The sequence below is a fragment of the Zootoca vivipara genome, chromosome 5 (assembly GCF_963506605.1).
Source record: "Zootoca vivipara chromosome 5, rZooViv1.1, whole genome shotgun sequence".
Taxonomy (NCBI): domain Eukaryota; kingdom Metazoa; phylum Chordata; class Lepidosauria; order Squamata; family Lacertidae; genus Zootoca; species Zootoca vivipara.
The window spans coordinates 56,498,867-56,515,315 of record NC_083280.1 but is presented as its reverse complement, the minus strand read 5'-3'; the positions used below and the strand labels follow the sequence as shown (position 1 = coordinate 56,515,315).

The 16,449-nt window shown below is 42.3% G+C and overlaps 1 protein-coding gene across 4 annotated transcripts; it reads left to right on the top strand.

Moving 5' to 3' along the window:
- Nucleotides 1-610: 610 nt before the first annotated feature.
- On the top strand, nucleotides 611-15,924 carry OAT (ornithine aminotransferase). 4 transcript variants are annotated; one of them, XM_035137938.2, is made up of 11 exons: nucleotides 672-731; nucleotides 1,399-1,477; nucleotides 5,342-5,560; nucleotides 9,162-9,386; nucleotides 9,909-10,004; nucleotides 11,248-11,375; nucleotides 11,509-11,631; nucleotides 12,754-12,882; nucleotides 14,156-14,269; nucleotides 14,670-14,814; nucleotides 15,481-15,924. In XM_035137938.2, the coding sequence occupies exons 3-11, from the start codon at nucleotides 5,362-5,364 to the stop codon at nucleotides 15,639-15,641; spliced, it is 1,320 nt and encodes a 439-aa protein (XP_034993829.1). In that variant the 5' UTR covers nucleotides 672-731; nucleotides 1,399-1,477; nucleotides 5,342-5,361; the 3' UTR covers nucleotides 15,642-15,924. The 4 variants fall into 4 exon arrangements, with proteins under 4 accessions (XP_034993828.1, XP_034993829.1, XP_034993830.1 ...); XM_035137937.2 differs by lacking the exon at nucleotides 1,399-1,477 and having other exon boundaries at nucleotides 611-731; XM_035137939.2 differs by lacking the exons at nucleotides 672-731; nucleotides 1,399-1,477 and adding an exon at nucleotides 793-1,071.
- The last annotated feature ends 525 nt before the right edge of the window (nucleotides 15,925-16,449 follow it).

Genomic DNA, 16,449 nt, shown 5'->3' with positions numbered 1-16,449 from the left:
GGCAAAACCCTGTCATTGTTCCTATTAGAGAAAAGCAGCCTCAGAGAAACCGGAAATGGGAAGGGTGTTCCACGCGTTCTCCGTTCATTGATTTTGCACTTCCAACTCCTTCTTTTCTACGGTTTCTTTCAAATTTGTGGAACTTTTTCCTTCTTCTTTGAAACGCAGATGCCCAAGAAAATCTGTATCTAAAAATAACTCCCTACCATTGGAGGAATAAGTCTAATCAACTGAACATACAGGCCCTTATTTATCTAAAATATGTCTAAGTAAAGACATAGAAAAAAAATTAATATCCTCAGCATGGACTCTCCTTTCTTGGAGGCTTTTAAGCAGAGTTTGGATGGCCATCTATCACGGATGCTTTAGGTAGGCTTGATCATTAATCTGTATCGGAGAGGCAAGAAAAGGTCGGTGCAGCGCGAGGCGTCCAGGAGGGACGCAAACTCTGATTGGTCGAGAGCGGCGTTAGGAATGCACCGAAGAGGATCAATAAGCGGCAGAGGTGGGGACAAGCAGGCAGCCAATAGCGAGCGAGCTCTGCCGGGGGTGGGCGCCTTCGCCGTGCCGTGATTGGGTGCGGCGTGCAGTGGAGGCCAATGGGGAGCCCCTGCGCCGGCGCGTCCTGCCATGGGGCTTGTGACGTGGCCGGTCTTTTGAGCTGTGACAGGCGGCCGAGGAAGCCGCGCTTGCCCTTTCTCGCCGGAGTGGAGGAGAGTCGCCTTGGGAAGGTAGCGCGGCGGTGGGTGTGGGGTGGTAAGGGTCGGCCGGCCAGCGGCCGGGCGCCTGTTCCCTCGGGGGGACCCCCCCTTCCGCGGCTGCTGCACCCCGTCATGCCCGGGAGGATGGGGAACGGGCGGCGGCCGTCGGGCGGGAGCGAGGCCCTGGCCATGCAGCTCTTTCCCTCCTGTGGGCGTCCTTTTGCTCTCTTCCCCTTTTATTGCTTTGTTCCGGGCCTCCCCAACGTAATTTGACGCGGGTCGGAGCCCCTCAGCTCCTGCTGGAGACCCGTGGGCTGCTCTGGAGCACGTAACGGGACGCTGTGTGTCTGAGCATGCACAGAGTGTAAATGTATGTATGTTTGCCCGACCGGCTTCAACTGGCGTGCGCAAACCCTGGCTTCTTTCTGCGCTTTAGCCCCAGCCGGTCTTTATTTAGAAATGTATGCACAGCATCTTTCAGCCTACGGTGGGTACGTGAAGCCTTATCACACCCTCTGCCTTTTCAAAATCTGCTTGTGGGAGGGTGTGTGTGTGTGTGTGTGCGTGTGCGCGCGCGCAATTGGTTTGTTTTCGTTTTACGATGTATTCCGTGTTCCAAGTTTAATAAGTCGCCATCATTCATCTCTCCTCCTTAAGAGAGTCTTTATGGCCCCCTTCACTTCTTCCATTTTTGCAGAACCGTAAAACTCTGCTGGTACAAGATCTCAGCTAAAGGAGGCCCCTGGCTTTTTCCGGTTTCCTTGAGAGTAAATAAAGTGAGTTGCAGAGGAAATATATGCACACTCACCTGGGCATTAGTCCCATGGGGCTTGCTTCTGAGTAGACATGTATGGGAGTGCACTGTTAGTGGTATTCTGGCACAGTGCAATGGAAACTTGAGATGGAATAGGCCATAGCTTTTAAGAACAAACTGGTCTAGAAGAGGCATATGAAGATCTCTGTAGGTTCAGGCCAATCTGATCCAACATGCTTCACTCACAAAGACCAACTAGATGCCTGTGGGATGTTGTCAAGCAGGGCGTGAGCATAAAAGCACCCTTCCCACTTGTGCTGCCCAGCAACTGGTATTCAGAGGCATAATGCATCTAACACCAGAAGTAGTACACAGCTATCACTGTTAGCCTTATCCTCCATGAATTGGTTTAAACTGCTTTTAAGGAGACCCATCTTTTCCAACTCCACAAAATTCCTTTTGAGGTGTGGCAATCAAAACCGTGCAGAGTTCCTGTTTTGTGCTTCCCATCATTACTACCCGTGTAATAAACCCAATATGGGGGACATTGGGCCTTCCAGATGTTGCTAGACTACCAAATGCCACCAACTGCAGTTAGTGCAGTCAATGCTCAGGGATAATTGTAGTTGTAGTTCAGCAACATCTGGAGCGCCATCTCTCTCATAAACACATTATTATTTTTTGTCCTGCTAGTGTTTTCTCAAACAGGCTTTTGTGGGTTTTTAAACCAACATGAAGCATGCAAAACCTGTTTCAAAAGGCAAAAGTAGGATGAGTATATATGCCTCAAGCAGCAGTCTCTTGTTTACTGATGCTAGCTCTCTGAATAAATATAATATCGTATGTTTCTAGCCTGACTATTCTCAGCTCCACTGGGCTTTCCTTGCTAAGATGCTCTCTACCCCCCCCCCCCTGCTTTCTTGCACTTTACCCATGTGCATCACTATCCTTGTTTCCACTATTTGCAAATAGTGATGTGACTGTAAATATTTGGCAGTGAGATGAATTTGGTAACTAGGCTGTAAAGCTAAAATGCTTAAATAGGAAAATGGACCTGAGAAAGTACCAGTTTGGGTGGGATTTACTTCTCATTCAAAATACCTTTATAACCAGCAGATTCAGAACATTCTTCCAAAATCATTACAAGTAAAAATGTAGTATATGAACAGAAAATATGAGTATTCTCAAAAACGGTTTCTGTGTATATACATACACGTATTACTGTCTCATCTCGTGTGCTGTTGCCTTATGGGAAGGATTTCAAAGGCAACTCGTCACACTTGCCAAGGTTAGGAAGTGACATTAAGTATCACAGCAGTTACAGTTAGATTCATACCGGTAGTATTTTAATAAACCATAAATTTGCCTCTTTCTAAAACCAGCATTTATTTCTTGTATATGCTTATTAAGCAAGCTAGCTATTTTTTTCCTGTGACGGGTGTGTAGTGGGCCAGGCCTGTATAGTCCTATCATTGGGAAATTCATCCTGATGCAAGCTTTCAGTGATGCAATTTTAAATCTGGGTCGTATCCAAATCTTATGTAGTGCAATGCTTGCTATTTTGGGGGGTGCAATTTCTAAATGTCACATTGGAACTGCATTAACATGTTCTGTCAATATTAACAGAGGTAGCTATTGACTTTTCCTGTATAACAGGGCCATCTGTCATGGATGCTTTAGGTGAGATTCCTGCATTGCGGGGGGTTGGGGGTTGGACTAGATGACCCTTAGATCCCTTCTAACTCTATGATTCTATGAACTAGCAAAGCTATATGTCGTCTTTGTATGCTGGAATGGTAGGATACTAACAGTGCAGTTCTGTGTATGTTTGCTTGGAAACAAGTCTTTCAGTGTTCAATGGGCCTTATTCCCTTGCAAGTACAGTAAAGAATCAAGCTTTTGTAGGCTGCACTCCTAGAAATGTGTTTTAGTTTCCTGCTCCACTGTGAGGGATGCTGCTTAAACAGCTTATAACAAGTGAGTATAAGCATCTGGTAATGTCACTTCTTTTTTAGGATGGGGGAAGAGTTAAGTTTTTTTTTAGCTTTTCTTTTCCTTAGCCAATATATTGTGTTTCATGTTTAATATGACAAGCAGTTATTAATCAGCACACACACACAATGCCCTAGGCTTACCTGTCTTTTGAATGAACCATCTAGTGATGATTGAGCAGAGAACTATATGTGTATGGTTTTGCTTAGTTCTTCAAATGCTTGCATAAACCATTTTTTTTTTAAAAAAAACCCACCACAACAATCCCCTTTGGTTTCATGAACCAAATGATACTGAAAGGTAAAAGTAGGTCTTACTTACATTGAAGATTAGTCTGTATGCTGTCAGTGTTGCAATGCTCTAGTGACAAGGGTTGTATTGTAACTCAGATTAATTGTTCTTTAAAAGCTCCACAGGGGAACATTTGCAGTAGAGTTCAGCAGCCTGGAAAAATATTTCTAATCCCTGCACCAGGACTTTTAAGCATCAAAGCAACTAGGCACTTGGGATTATTATTTTGTTAAGTTCTCCTGGCTTTTTATCTGCTGCTAAGTGACCAACGGGACGCAGGTGGCGCTGTGGGTTAAACCACAGAGCCTAGGGCTTGCTGATCAAAAGGTCGGCGGTTCGAATCCCTACGATGGGGTGAGCTCTCGTTGCTCGGTCCCAACTCCTGCCAACCTAGCAGTTCGAAAGCACGTCAAAGTGCAAGTAGATAAATAGGTACCGCTACAGCGGGAAGGTAAACGGCGTTTCCGTGTGCTGCTCTGGTTCGCTAGAAGCGGCTTTGTCATGCTGGCCACATGACCTGGAAGCTATATGCTGGCTCCCTCGGTCAATAATGCGAGATGAGCGCCGCAACCCCAGAGTCGGTCATGACTGAACCTAATGGTCAGGGGTCCCTTTACCTTTAAGTGACCAACAGTGAAAAACATGTGATAATTGAAAATGCTATAGAAAATCCTCTGGCATCTTCTTACATGTTGGTTTTCAAGATGCAGGGCCTATGCGATAGTTGTTTCATGGCTCAGAGCTTGGAACATAGTGATGAGAACTGGCAATTCTGGTCTTCAAGCTGTAGGTCAGATATGGGGAACCTCAGGTTTAGGAGCTTGAGGCCTCTGTTCAGCTCTCAGGACTCTTCACAAGCCACATACCTCCTGGGCCCTTCTCTGCACCCTCTTTGAGTGTTGCTTGGCTGGAATATGTTCTTGAACTGCAATAATGTAGGTTGGTGTATGCATATCGATCGATATACGCCTCCAACTTTTGCGTAGTCAACACCTGTTGCTCCACCCACTTTTGCCTCTGGCCCTGCGCACCACTGGGCATGTGGCCCTCAGAATGTTGGCCAAGAAGGAATGGGCTGAGAAAGGCTCCCCGCCCTTGCTATAAGCTGAGCACAAATCTGGATGTTGACTCTGAGATATCCAAAGGTAACTTTTAAGCATACCAAAACTTTTAACTGACAGGCTTGGTGTGATGCAATTTTCCATGACTCATCGTGGCGTGAACTCACACCTAATGGGGAAGGCATGTACCTTAGCAAGAGTATGTTTCGTTGTGTGTTGCATATAAGATAGACTCTTGGGTTGGAAACTTGGGTTGGGGTCTACCGTGTTGTCCCATGTTTTCTAGCTTAGCTGTGCAATGCCTGTGTCTACCTCATGAAGATCATATCAGCTGTTCTGTGGATAATTTTTAATAGTGCACTAGGATCTAGGTTTCTGTGTTGAAATGCTTTGTCAATGTAAGAAGGCCCGCTCAAAATCCTGCATGTAATCACAACTATTTGTATAGGTTTCGTTTGCAGTTGTGGTGTTGAAGCGGACACCCCCTTGAGTTTCATGATTCTGACCCAATTCCCTATGTGCCGGTTTTTTTCTTTTTTCAGACCTTCAGCATACTGTAACCATGTTTTCTAAACTGGCTCATCGGCAGTCGTTTGGCGTTCTCTGTCGAGGCGTTCATGCTTCAGTGAGTTCAGCTACGTCAGTTGCAACTAAGAAAACAGTCCAAGGCCCTCCATCATCTGACTACATATTTGAGCGTGAGGCCAAGTATGGTGCACATAACTACCACCCGCTCCCTGTTGCTCTTGAAAAAGGAAAAGGTATGCACTTTTAATCTTTCCAATACGTTCCTAAGCAAGGGATGGGAGCTTATAGCTAGCTTAACTCAGCCATTCACTTTAATGCTTTCCAGTGGCAAGAAACATTTGTATCATCACTGCAACAATGATGCTTCTTTGGGAACAGAAATGTGGGATACTCTGGCCGCTGTGCATGTGCAATCTCAGCTGTTTTCTTGACTGTGTTAACTCAGAAGAAAGAAAACACTGTTACTACTATCTTCCTGGGGATGATAGTTTCTCCCCCCCACCCCTTGTGTTATGGGATCATGGGTCTGCCTCTCCCAAACAGTTTGAAGAAGATTCCAAGAAGACAGAGGAAGTTGGCATTTGGCAGCGTGTGGGGAGGCATATAATGGTTCTTAATGTAGGAAGGGACACACGTGGCGCTGTGGTCTAAACCACTGAGCCTAGGGCTTGATGATTGGAAGGTCGGCAGTTTGAATCCCCACGACGGGGTGAGCTCCTGTTGTTCGGTCCCAGCTCCTGCCCACCTAGCAGTTCAAAAGCAAGTAGATAAATAGGTACTGCTCCAGCGGGAAGGTAAACGGCGTTTCAGTGTGCTGCTCTGGTTCGCCAGAAGTGGCTTAGTCACGCTGGCCACATGACCCAGAAGCTGTCTGCGGACAAACGCCAGCTCCCTCGGCCTATAGAGGGAGATGAGCGCGCAACCCCAGAGTTGTCCGTGACTCGACCTAATAGTCAGGGGTACCTTTACCTTTCATGTTGGAGGAGTCATTTGTATAGTCTAGTTCCACAGCTCTCCTTTGGCGGTTTATTGATTAAGTTAAAAGTAACTTCCTCTTAGCCAGCATTGTGCAAAATGCAGATGTGAGAACTATTCTAGTTGTCTGAACAGGACAGAAGCATGTTGAATTCAAAAGATAGGCAGCAGCAGGCATAGCCTGTGTCTGTGGTTTGCCAGTTTTTCATTCCCTGATGATGCATAGGGTAAGTATTTTGCAAAGAGTTGTGAGAGGCAGCCTGCAGCTGTCACTGGCTGAAATAATCTGTGCCTGCTGCTCTATTTCTGGCTCACTGAGCACTGCTTGGCATTTGAGACCAACTCAGGAGAGGTGGCATAATAACCTTTAAATTAGGGGCGGGGAATCATGTCTGACTCTTGGCCATGCTGTCTAGGGATGCTGGGATTTGGTGTCCAGTAATGTCTGGAGAACGGCAGGTTTCCTGACCTGCTTTAAATCCTAGAATGCTTGAGAGTTCTGAGCTAAAAAATGCCACATTTCATACATATATAATTTTATACAGACATTATACAGTTATCATCACTTAGCACAGGCATCCCCAAACTTTGGCCCTCCAGATGTTTTGGACTACAATTCCCATCTTCCCCAACCACTGGTCCTGTTAGCTAGGGATGATGGAAGTTGTAAGCCAAAACATCTGGAGGGCCGCAGTTTAGGGATGCCTGACTTAGCATATATTCTTTGACTTCCCCACACATCCCTCCATGGGTTCTTGTTTAATCCTTGCTGTGCTACATCTCCTTAGTTACCACCCCTCTTCTAGTTATTTTTAGCTGCTATCATATATATACTTTGAAATTTATCTGGTTGTTACATTTCTTTTAAGTATTCACCACATTTCCATTTAGTTGTATAAAAAACAGCAGATCATACTGCATTCAGTGTGGTGTGTATTGCTATAAAAACTTACTTCTCTTTTATATTGCCTTTATTTCCCACAGTTCTTTGGTTTATGTTGCTTTCAGTTCCGGGCGCAATGATTAGCGTTGGAAAGTTTTAAAACCTGTCTTAATGTGAGCCAGGGATCTGGTGGCCAAGGTCTTCCTCTTCCTCTAATGACGTCATAATGATTAATAGGGGGTAGTGGTGGCCCAGCCCATCTGTCAGATGTGGTCTGCTGGGATAGAGGGAGATAGTGACTTCCAAGCACTATAGAAGGCTTGCAGAGAGCCCTTGGAAGCCTCTGAAAAGTAGGCTTGAACTCAGTGGATGGGAGGTGAGTTCGAACCTGCTTTCTGCAGGGATCAGCTGTGCCTACTGGTTCTCCACAGGAAACTCACTTGTGCACCTAAATCAGCTTGTACTTACCTGCCCCAGCCACACTGATGGGGCAGGTGTGAGGCAGCTGAGTATGGCTTGGGGTGAAATGGCCTAGCAGGCCAAATGGGGAGGCTTGGAGCACCACATCTGGCCCATAGACTGCAGCTTCCACACCCCTAATCTGAATAATTCTAACGTCTAGTTTTGGTAGGGCTCTGTTAGCATTCTTTATTGTTGGCGTCTCCCCAGTAATATATCACTAGACTATCCTGACCTTAGGGTACCAACTGTTTAGCATACTTACCACCTGATCTACAAGGTTGCTGAACTTTTATTACTTTTGACAAGCTTCACCAAATCAAGGGAATGCCTATTTAGCCTAATTAGAAGTGCAAATGGTCTCAAAGTCTGTTTCCTTGCTACTATGTAACCTCATAATGCAAGATTAAAGCTTGTAGTAAAACAAGCGTCTGGAAACTGTTTTCAGGTCAACTCTTTTACTGGTTTGCATTTGCAAATTAGCAGCTTCTTAGGTTAGTATTATCTTCCTGAACATGTGTTTGGTAGCTAGATAAGTGTAGCAAAGTGCAAAGTAGTGTGTAAAGATATACCTCATGCTTCCATGAGGACAAGCAGGCAGTTTTTATTGTCTTGGCATCCAGCAGCCTGCCTTGGCATAGCACTTGCGGCAGATGGGTGCAGGCATGGAGTCTCGCTCTCACCTAGGAAGTTTGAAAATAAAACAGCCTTTCCATAGTTTTATACTGTTGGCCTACAAAGAGATTTTGTGCTCAAATGCATAATACTTGACCTACCTTAGAAGGTGCATGTTGAACAGTGTGGGTGAAAAGTCAGTGTGACCCAAATGGTGGTCATTTTGGAAGCTAGCTACCCATTCCTGTTTTTATGAAGCTGTGCCTGGTAAACACATTTGATATCTATGTGAAATGGCTACAAGTCTTTCATAGCTAAAGTCAGCATGAGCAGATTGCCCTAGACTGTGCCAAAAATGTAACTTCTGGCTTGTGCTAGCAGGACTACTGTACCTTGGGGGAAATGCAGCACCAGACAGCCCATTTTCAAGGGAAGAGAATGAAGTTTATCCCCACCCGCGCATTGCACAGATAATACTTTTGTATTTTCAGGTGATAGTCTTTTCTCAGTACTACTACAGTGCTTAATACAATATAGCTTAGCCAGTTATCTTACAGTCACAGAAAATGCATAGGTAACTGTGCCAAAAAGTACGTATAGGAAATGTGAATTCTGTACTTTGTGTCATTTCTGCTCAGTTTTGCTAAAGCAGCCATTCCGTTTATGTAGTATATCTATACTGAAGTGCTGCTTTTTTATTTAGCTAGATATTATTCAATGTTTTTTTAGCAGTTGAATGACTTAATCAGTTGCATCATTCACCCTATGCCTGAATTCTAAAAACAATAAATGATCAACATTATTTTTTTGTTTTATATTTCACCAGAGGTTTTTGTGTGTGATATATCAATTGTTAATATTCTCCTAATACTGTATCTCTGCTTGTCTAACCCCCCCCCCAGGTGTTTATGTATGGGATGTAGAAGGCAGAAAATACTTCGATTTCTTAAGTGCTTACAGTGCTGTCAATCAAGGCCATTGTCACCCAAAGATTGTAGATGCTCTGAAAGCCCAGTGTGACAAACTTACCCTTACCTCAAGAGCGTTTTACAATGATGTACTTGGCGAATATGAAGAGTATATCACAAAAATGTTCAAATACAACAAAGTACTTCCAATGAACACAGGTAATGCTTTCTGTTCTCTCCTCCAAAAAAGCATGTGAATGGACAGCTTTTGTCACTTAAGTGGGAAGCTAGAGAGAACAGTTGTGGATCCCTGAGATTTGGGCTTGCTTCCTGTGTGTTTGGAAATCTGTTGCACAGAAAGTGCTGTGTCTCCAACCTTTTTCAGCTCAAGGATGTATTCAGAATTTTGAGCAAGGACGGGGGGGGGGGGGAGGCTGCTGTGGGGCCATGCTCTCGCTGCTGCTATAGGAGGTTGTTTAGCTTAAGTCAGTGTATCTTTCTCTCTTACTTTGCAATGACACTGCCAAAGTATAAGCGTGGTTCCAAGGCATGTGCAGAGTTCCAGCAGAACTCAGCTTCTTGATGACATCACACTGCTTTTAGCTGTCCCGTCCCACACTTCCAGGGCCCTAGGCTCTTACCATGCCTACTCTAGTCCACCATGTGGCTTCTGATATTAATGAGTTCTCCTTCTCTTCCTACCCCTCTCCTGGTTCCACCTTTTGTGCTCTCTTATTTTAGGTGTGGAGGCTGGAGAAACAGCGTGTAAACTGGCTCGCAAGTGGGCATATACAGTGAAAGGAATTCCCAAATACAAGGCAAAGATAGTTTTCGCAGGTATGTCAGAGTTTTAAATATCACAAGAACTTGTTGCAGGTGGGCATAACAAAGGTAGTGGAGACTTTGGATTATGAAATCATGCACATTTTAAAAACAACAACATGCTGTAGGAATACCTTTGTATTAAAAATGGAGTTTCTGTGTCTTTTATTTAAACCTGTTACAAAGTAGTACGGAATCTTTTGCAGCCTCAGGGCTGCATTCCTTCCCAAGCCACATGCCTGCGATGGGTGGGGCCAGAGGCAAGAAGTAAACAAAGCAAGGGATCTGACTTACCTGTGTAAAGTAAGCCACATTTCAGTGGCAGATGCACTTGATGAGAGAGAGGAAAGGGGCTATTGATGGGCGTGGTCAGGGAAGAGAAAATTTGTTGTAGGGAGAATCCCAAGAGTTGGGTGGAAAGACCAGAGAAGCCACTTTTGGTTCCTGGACCTGAAGTTCCCACCCCTGTTAAATGGTTTGTTGCTTGTAATGAATTCACCACTTTACTAAGTTAAAATAATGTGCAAAGTTGTGCCCTCATCACCTTCCAATTTATCAAATCCTGTATTGTCTCTGGTGCCATAAAGAACCAAAACCTAAGTGAGAAGAGATTAATCTATCTTTTCATGGGTGAAAGTGGGGTGGGAATATGGTGCTGACAAATTAGGGCTACAGTCATAAACAACACTTATTAGGGAACGAATCCTGTTCAGTTTGGAGGGACTTGCTGTTGAGGCAGTGTGCTTAGGCTTGTGAAATGTATTGGTCAACTGAAATCTCATGCAGTCAGTGTTCTGGGCTCTGTTAAGACAGCATGCTGTAACCATCCATCCTGGATAAGCATGTTGGATAAAATACTTTGTTTTGTTATAACTTTGGTAAGTTGCAACTCTTTGGCACTTGCATACATGGCAAACATACAAGGTGAACATGATTAAACGATCTGTATTTTGCTATGCATTTTCAACAGAATCAATTCCCATAACATTAAATGCTGTTTAAAATCCAGAGTTGGGCAACGAGGTTTTAATGCCTGTGCCATGTTGAGTGGGATGATGGGAGTTGTAGTCCAGCAACATCTAGAGGACCACAGGTTACCCATCCTTGATCTGAACACAACTGTGATACATCTCTAGCATCTCTACCTTTTAGAAAGATGTGGTGTCTTTCGACATCTTCGGATGGTTGAGTTGGCTAGGCTGCATAACGTAATTGAACATTATGTGTTTTGTTCATTCTTTTCCCCCTCTCCTTCCAGCCGGCAACTTCTGGGGAAGAACGTTGTCTGCTATCTCAAGTTCTACAGATCCTTCCAGTTATGATGGGTTTGGACCATTTATGCCAGGGTTTGAAATAATTCCATACAATGACTTGCCAGCTCTTGAGGTGTGTTGCAATTTTCCATTCTGTGAAGACTTATTCAGAAGTTAGGAGAAGGAATGTTATAAATCTTGTTCTGCATCTCTCCATAACAGCATTCAGTAACCCTCTTTCTTCATTGCAATATACTTATCCTTAGCGTGCACTTCAAGATCCAAATGTAGCAGCTTTCATGGTGGAACCAATTCAAGGGGAAGCTGGTGTCGTTGTTCCTGATAAAGGTTACCTCACAGGTGTGCGAGAGCTTTGCACAAAGCATAATGTAAGTAAGTCACACTGCTAAGAAGAGAACATTTAAGCAGTGGAAAGTGGCCAAGTCTTTTAACTAATACAATGGGCCTTGTTTAGACCAAAGATAACAATCGTATAATGCTGTTATAAGTTTCAAAAAACTTTTTTTTCACTGCCTGTTAACACAATCTAATGTTTAGTTGCTTGAATCTCCCAAAGGTCCAGTAGTAACTGGTATAGCTTTTTTTTATAAAAAAAATAAAGAAATCAGTGTTTTGCTCACCAATGTTGTTGGTTTTGACCTGGTAAAACACTTTCCCCCAAAGTGAGCTGTTGCTCAACTCTACTATCTTATCAGTTCTGTGCCTATCTTAAGTAGACGACAAGGTTATTATAATATACTTTGTGTACCTTTTAAATGGACTTTATCCCACTCCTGGGCAACTCATAAATTGTCTTTGCTTTTCAGTCTGATAGGGCTGTTTCCATAGAACATTTTGGTTTATCTTGGGGTACAGCAGTGGCAAATTTCACCCTGTGGAATGATTATAATGACCTTCCTGCTTCCAAATATATACATCATTTGGACTTTACCACATAACAGATCAGACAGAGTAAATGTATATTAGGAATGGGGTCAAGAAAGTCATATTGCAAGATCTTCATTTGGAGTGTTGCTTTGGAGAATCTTCTCTTTTAAAGGAGAACAAACCAAATTAAATGCTCATTGAATGATAATTCATCAAGTCCCTCTCTATGCAAGTCTAAAGGGGCTCTCTGGATTGAATCTATTTTCTTTTATGCTTTCCAGTGCATGAGACTCTGATAATGGTATGCAAGTGATATTCAGACCTCTCATATGAAAAGTTCTAAAGGGGGTGTTAAGTGAAATGCTGTTAAGCATTCTTGGTTTGTGAAATCGTACTACCATAAAGAATCTTGTGGGCACAAATGTAGCCTAGAATTTTTTAAGTTATGCGATCTAGATGTGGTGTGATATAGCAGTATGCTGAGCAAAGATTAAACATTGGAACTAGTTGTTTAATTATACCAGTTTCTGTAATTTGGACGAGAGTTGCTAGGGATGTTTGGGGTGAACTTTCCTTGTCAAGGAAATACTTATTGAATATGTGCTCCTTTTAAAATAAAACAGGTTCTCTTTATCGCTGATGAAATTCAGACCGGGTTGGCAAGGACTGGGAAAATGCTGGCTGTCGATCATGAAAACGTTAGACCAGATATGATCCTGCTTGGAAAGGCCCTGTCTGGAGGTGTTTATCCCGTAAGTAATATTGAATGAGAAACAGCTGGCTCTGAACTGTTTTTGGGAGCTTTCAACAGGTTTAAGATACAAAACTGGCTTAATGAAAGGGCCATTGATGGAGTCAGTTAGGACTATCTTCCAGAATTCATGTTCTTACAATATGACAATGGTCAGCAAATGCGGACATAGGAAGCTTCCTTATATTGAGTTAGACCATTGATCCATCTAGCTCAGTACTGACTACATTGAATGGCAGTGACCACCCAGGGTTTCAGAAGGGGTCCTAGTTCTTTCTGGAGATGCCAGGGACTGAACCTGCAGATTGCATGCTGGCCAATTCAATTGTGTTCCCGTAGCTCTGAATTTCCAAGGTCAGACCTGTAACAACCTAGAAGTACTGAGCTGAGGTACTGTACTCGTAATACTTGAAATTGCTCCATTGTTAATACATTTAGCTGGGCAAGAACAACTGTAATAATCATATTCAGGAAGGGAAATTTCTCCATCACATAGCTCCAGGTTTCTAACTAAGTCCAGGAGAACTAGGCACAAAGCAAGCACTTTGAAGTGTGATATGGTGTTATGAAACTAGCTGTACATTTTGGGTAGTTTAACAACTCTCTTATTTTTGAACAAGTATTGCTTAGTTTGGAATCTTAAGTATATATTGGTCTCTTCAGATCTGTGGCTATCACATACAGTAAAATGTCTTTAGGATCAAGCCATTTAAGTTCTCTAGACCACTTACATGACTGTCTGGTGAAAACAGCTTTGAAATGGAGAATTTCTTTTCCTTTTCCTGCTGAGTAGCCTGAGTACTACATCCAACATTTTGCAACTCTCTTAGAGCTGAGTCAGAAGTTTAAAAATGGTAAATAAATGCTGAACACAGTAAACAGGCAATTGTACCCACCTGCAGTTCAGTCTGCAAAGCATTTACTGAGGAATGCATACTTCATAAAGCAATGGGAAATAAATTGGAATATTGCCTTAGACTCTGTGTAGCAGCAGTAACCATAGCGGGGAGGCAGCAAAGTGGCTAGTTAGTTAGTTAAAAACATTTTTGCCCCACTCTTTAGCTGTAAACACTCCCTGAGCTGCTTTACATATCAATAAAAACAAACCAACACAGTCCCGACTTTCAGAATTACAGTCTTAAATACATAATGATGCCAAAAGATTACATACATGTAATTTAGTGGAACCTCTGCGGTGTTGTGAAGCAGGACAAAGGGAAAATGTTCTTAAGTTTTTGGTAAACGTTATCTCAGTGCAGAATTTCTGTTCTTAGGTTTCAGCGGTACTATGTGATGATGAAATCATGCTCTCCATTAAACCTGGAGAACATGGTTCTACGTATGGAGGGAACCCATTGGCTTGCCGGGTGGCCATAGCAGCACTTGAGGTATGTAAATATCAGTTTAAGGTCTATGAATGCTATGCATGACTAAGCTAACATGGTGCTGTATTTAAATAACTTGAAAACTGCATGTTCACAGTCATTTCCCTCAACATGTCTAATAATAAAAGTAGGCAATTATCCGTGTATCTGCTTTGTGTCGTATGTTTGTTCACGTCTTCATAATTGAAGACTTATTTTTTACATCTGTACCATGTTATGACTTGTAATTTTATGGTTAACTGTGTATGGTTAGTAATTATAAGCAATTACAAATTATAATTATAAATTAAAATTACGGTTAGTAGTGGTCTTGTGATGAGAGCCAAACTGAACCTTATGTTTACGTTTTTATGATTCTTCCTCCAGCATTCAGTTTTCTTACCTTTGTTTCAAACTGCTTTAGGTCATTGAAGAAGAAAAGTTAGTTAAGAATTCAGAAATGATGGGCAACTTATTGAGGAATGAGCTTATGAAGACTCCGTCAGATATTGTGGCTTGTGTCAGAGGAAAAGGATTATTAAATGCTATTGTTATTCGTGAAACGAAAGGTAAGGCTGTTTTTACACTTTGTTAACAAGACTTCAACATGATTCAAGGCCATTTTCACTTTTGCAAGAGAATTGTGAGAGTTCTAGTTTAGAGGCAATAGCATAATATTGTATCCATTCAGAATCAATTAGGTGGTGGTGCTGTCTGAGTAAGGATATATATCTTGGGGGTATATATCCTGTTCTCCTTTTTCACATTTTTGAATTTAAAAAAGGCAGTATTTGAAAATACACACAAAAGGAGAGTAGGGAAGTTTGACCCTAAATACCTGAAATTGAGGATGCTCTGGGAATAGTGTTTAGACAAACCATGTCAGTTTCAATTGTAACAGAAAGTTCTGAAAGTCTGAAGTCCTCCTGCCTGGGGTAAATAGGTAGTAGCCCAGACTGTTTGACATGCTTTTTCCTGTAAAAAAATTGTAAGTTCAATCAAGTTTATGTACTGTCTAAAAAGTGGGAGCACATCTGGTCTTTGTGGCCAGAGCTGAAAAATTTGTCTAAGCTGCCATTTCTAAACAGAATTGTTGTGAGGAAGAAATGGGAAGGAGAGGAAACACGTGTGCCACCTTGAGCTCCTTGGAGGAAAGGTGGGGATGCAAATGTAATGCATACTTCATTTGGTTGTAAAGCAAATATTTGATTCTATATTTTGGATTTCTTTTAAAGACTATGATGCCTGGAAGGTGTGTCTGCGACTCCGTGACAATGGACTGCTGGCCAAACCAACACATGGTGATATCATCCGATTGGCTCCCCCGCTGGTGATCAAGGAGGATGAGATCAGAGAATGCATTGAAATTATCCACAAAACCATTTTATCTTTCTAAAGGCACAGTGTTCAATGTCCACCTTCAACTTTGATTCCATAATGCTACTGCAAAAGTAATATTCTTGAAACTCCCTCTCCCCCTTTTTCAAGTTCAATATTTTTCATCCAACTATTCCTGCTGGGTTGAAAACCAAAAGCCTTCTAAAATCAAATAGTTTTAATTTTTTTTAAAAATAATGGACCTGGGGAAAAAAAGCAAATGACTAAAATTGTTTTTATTGTGACTTTGGCTATGTCTCTTTTTACGCGTCAGCCAAAATATAAATTATATGAAACTGTTGTACCAAATGCTAACATCTTAAGAAGTTATTTAAAAAACCCCAAACATTTCAAACTTTTTCTTTTACCATTTGCTCCTGTATCAAAGACTGAAATCCTGCTGTTGATGCTAATGATTGTATCCTGACAGGAAATCCTAGCTTCAGAGGATCAAGAACAGTAGAATCTCGCACCTTTTTGAAATCTGTATTGATTCATAAAGGTAGCTCAAATGGATTTCTTACTGGTCAGTGTTTTGTTGCTATAACAAGTATATTCATTGCATTTTAAGACTAATGGCAAACTGGCATTGGATGATGAATCCAGTACTTGTCACGTACCCAACATTGCAGATAAAACCCAATTTGAATGTAAAGGTAAAAATTGTTCTAATATTGATACTGTTGTTGTTTTTCAATTGGGATAGAATTGTTAATAATAGCTAGCTTAGTGTAGCATGTCTCTGTTGAGAGAGATGCAATTTCATCATCAAAATGGAAACTTTAAGTGAGACATTACTGCTTAAGTCCCCCCCCCACACTTTAAAA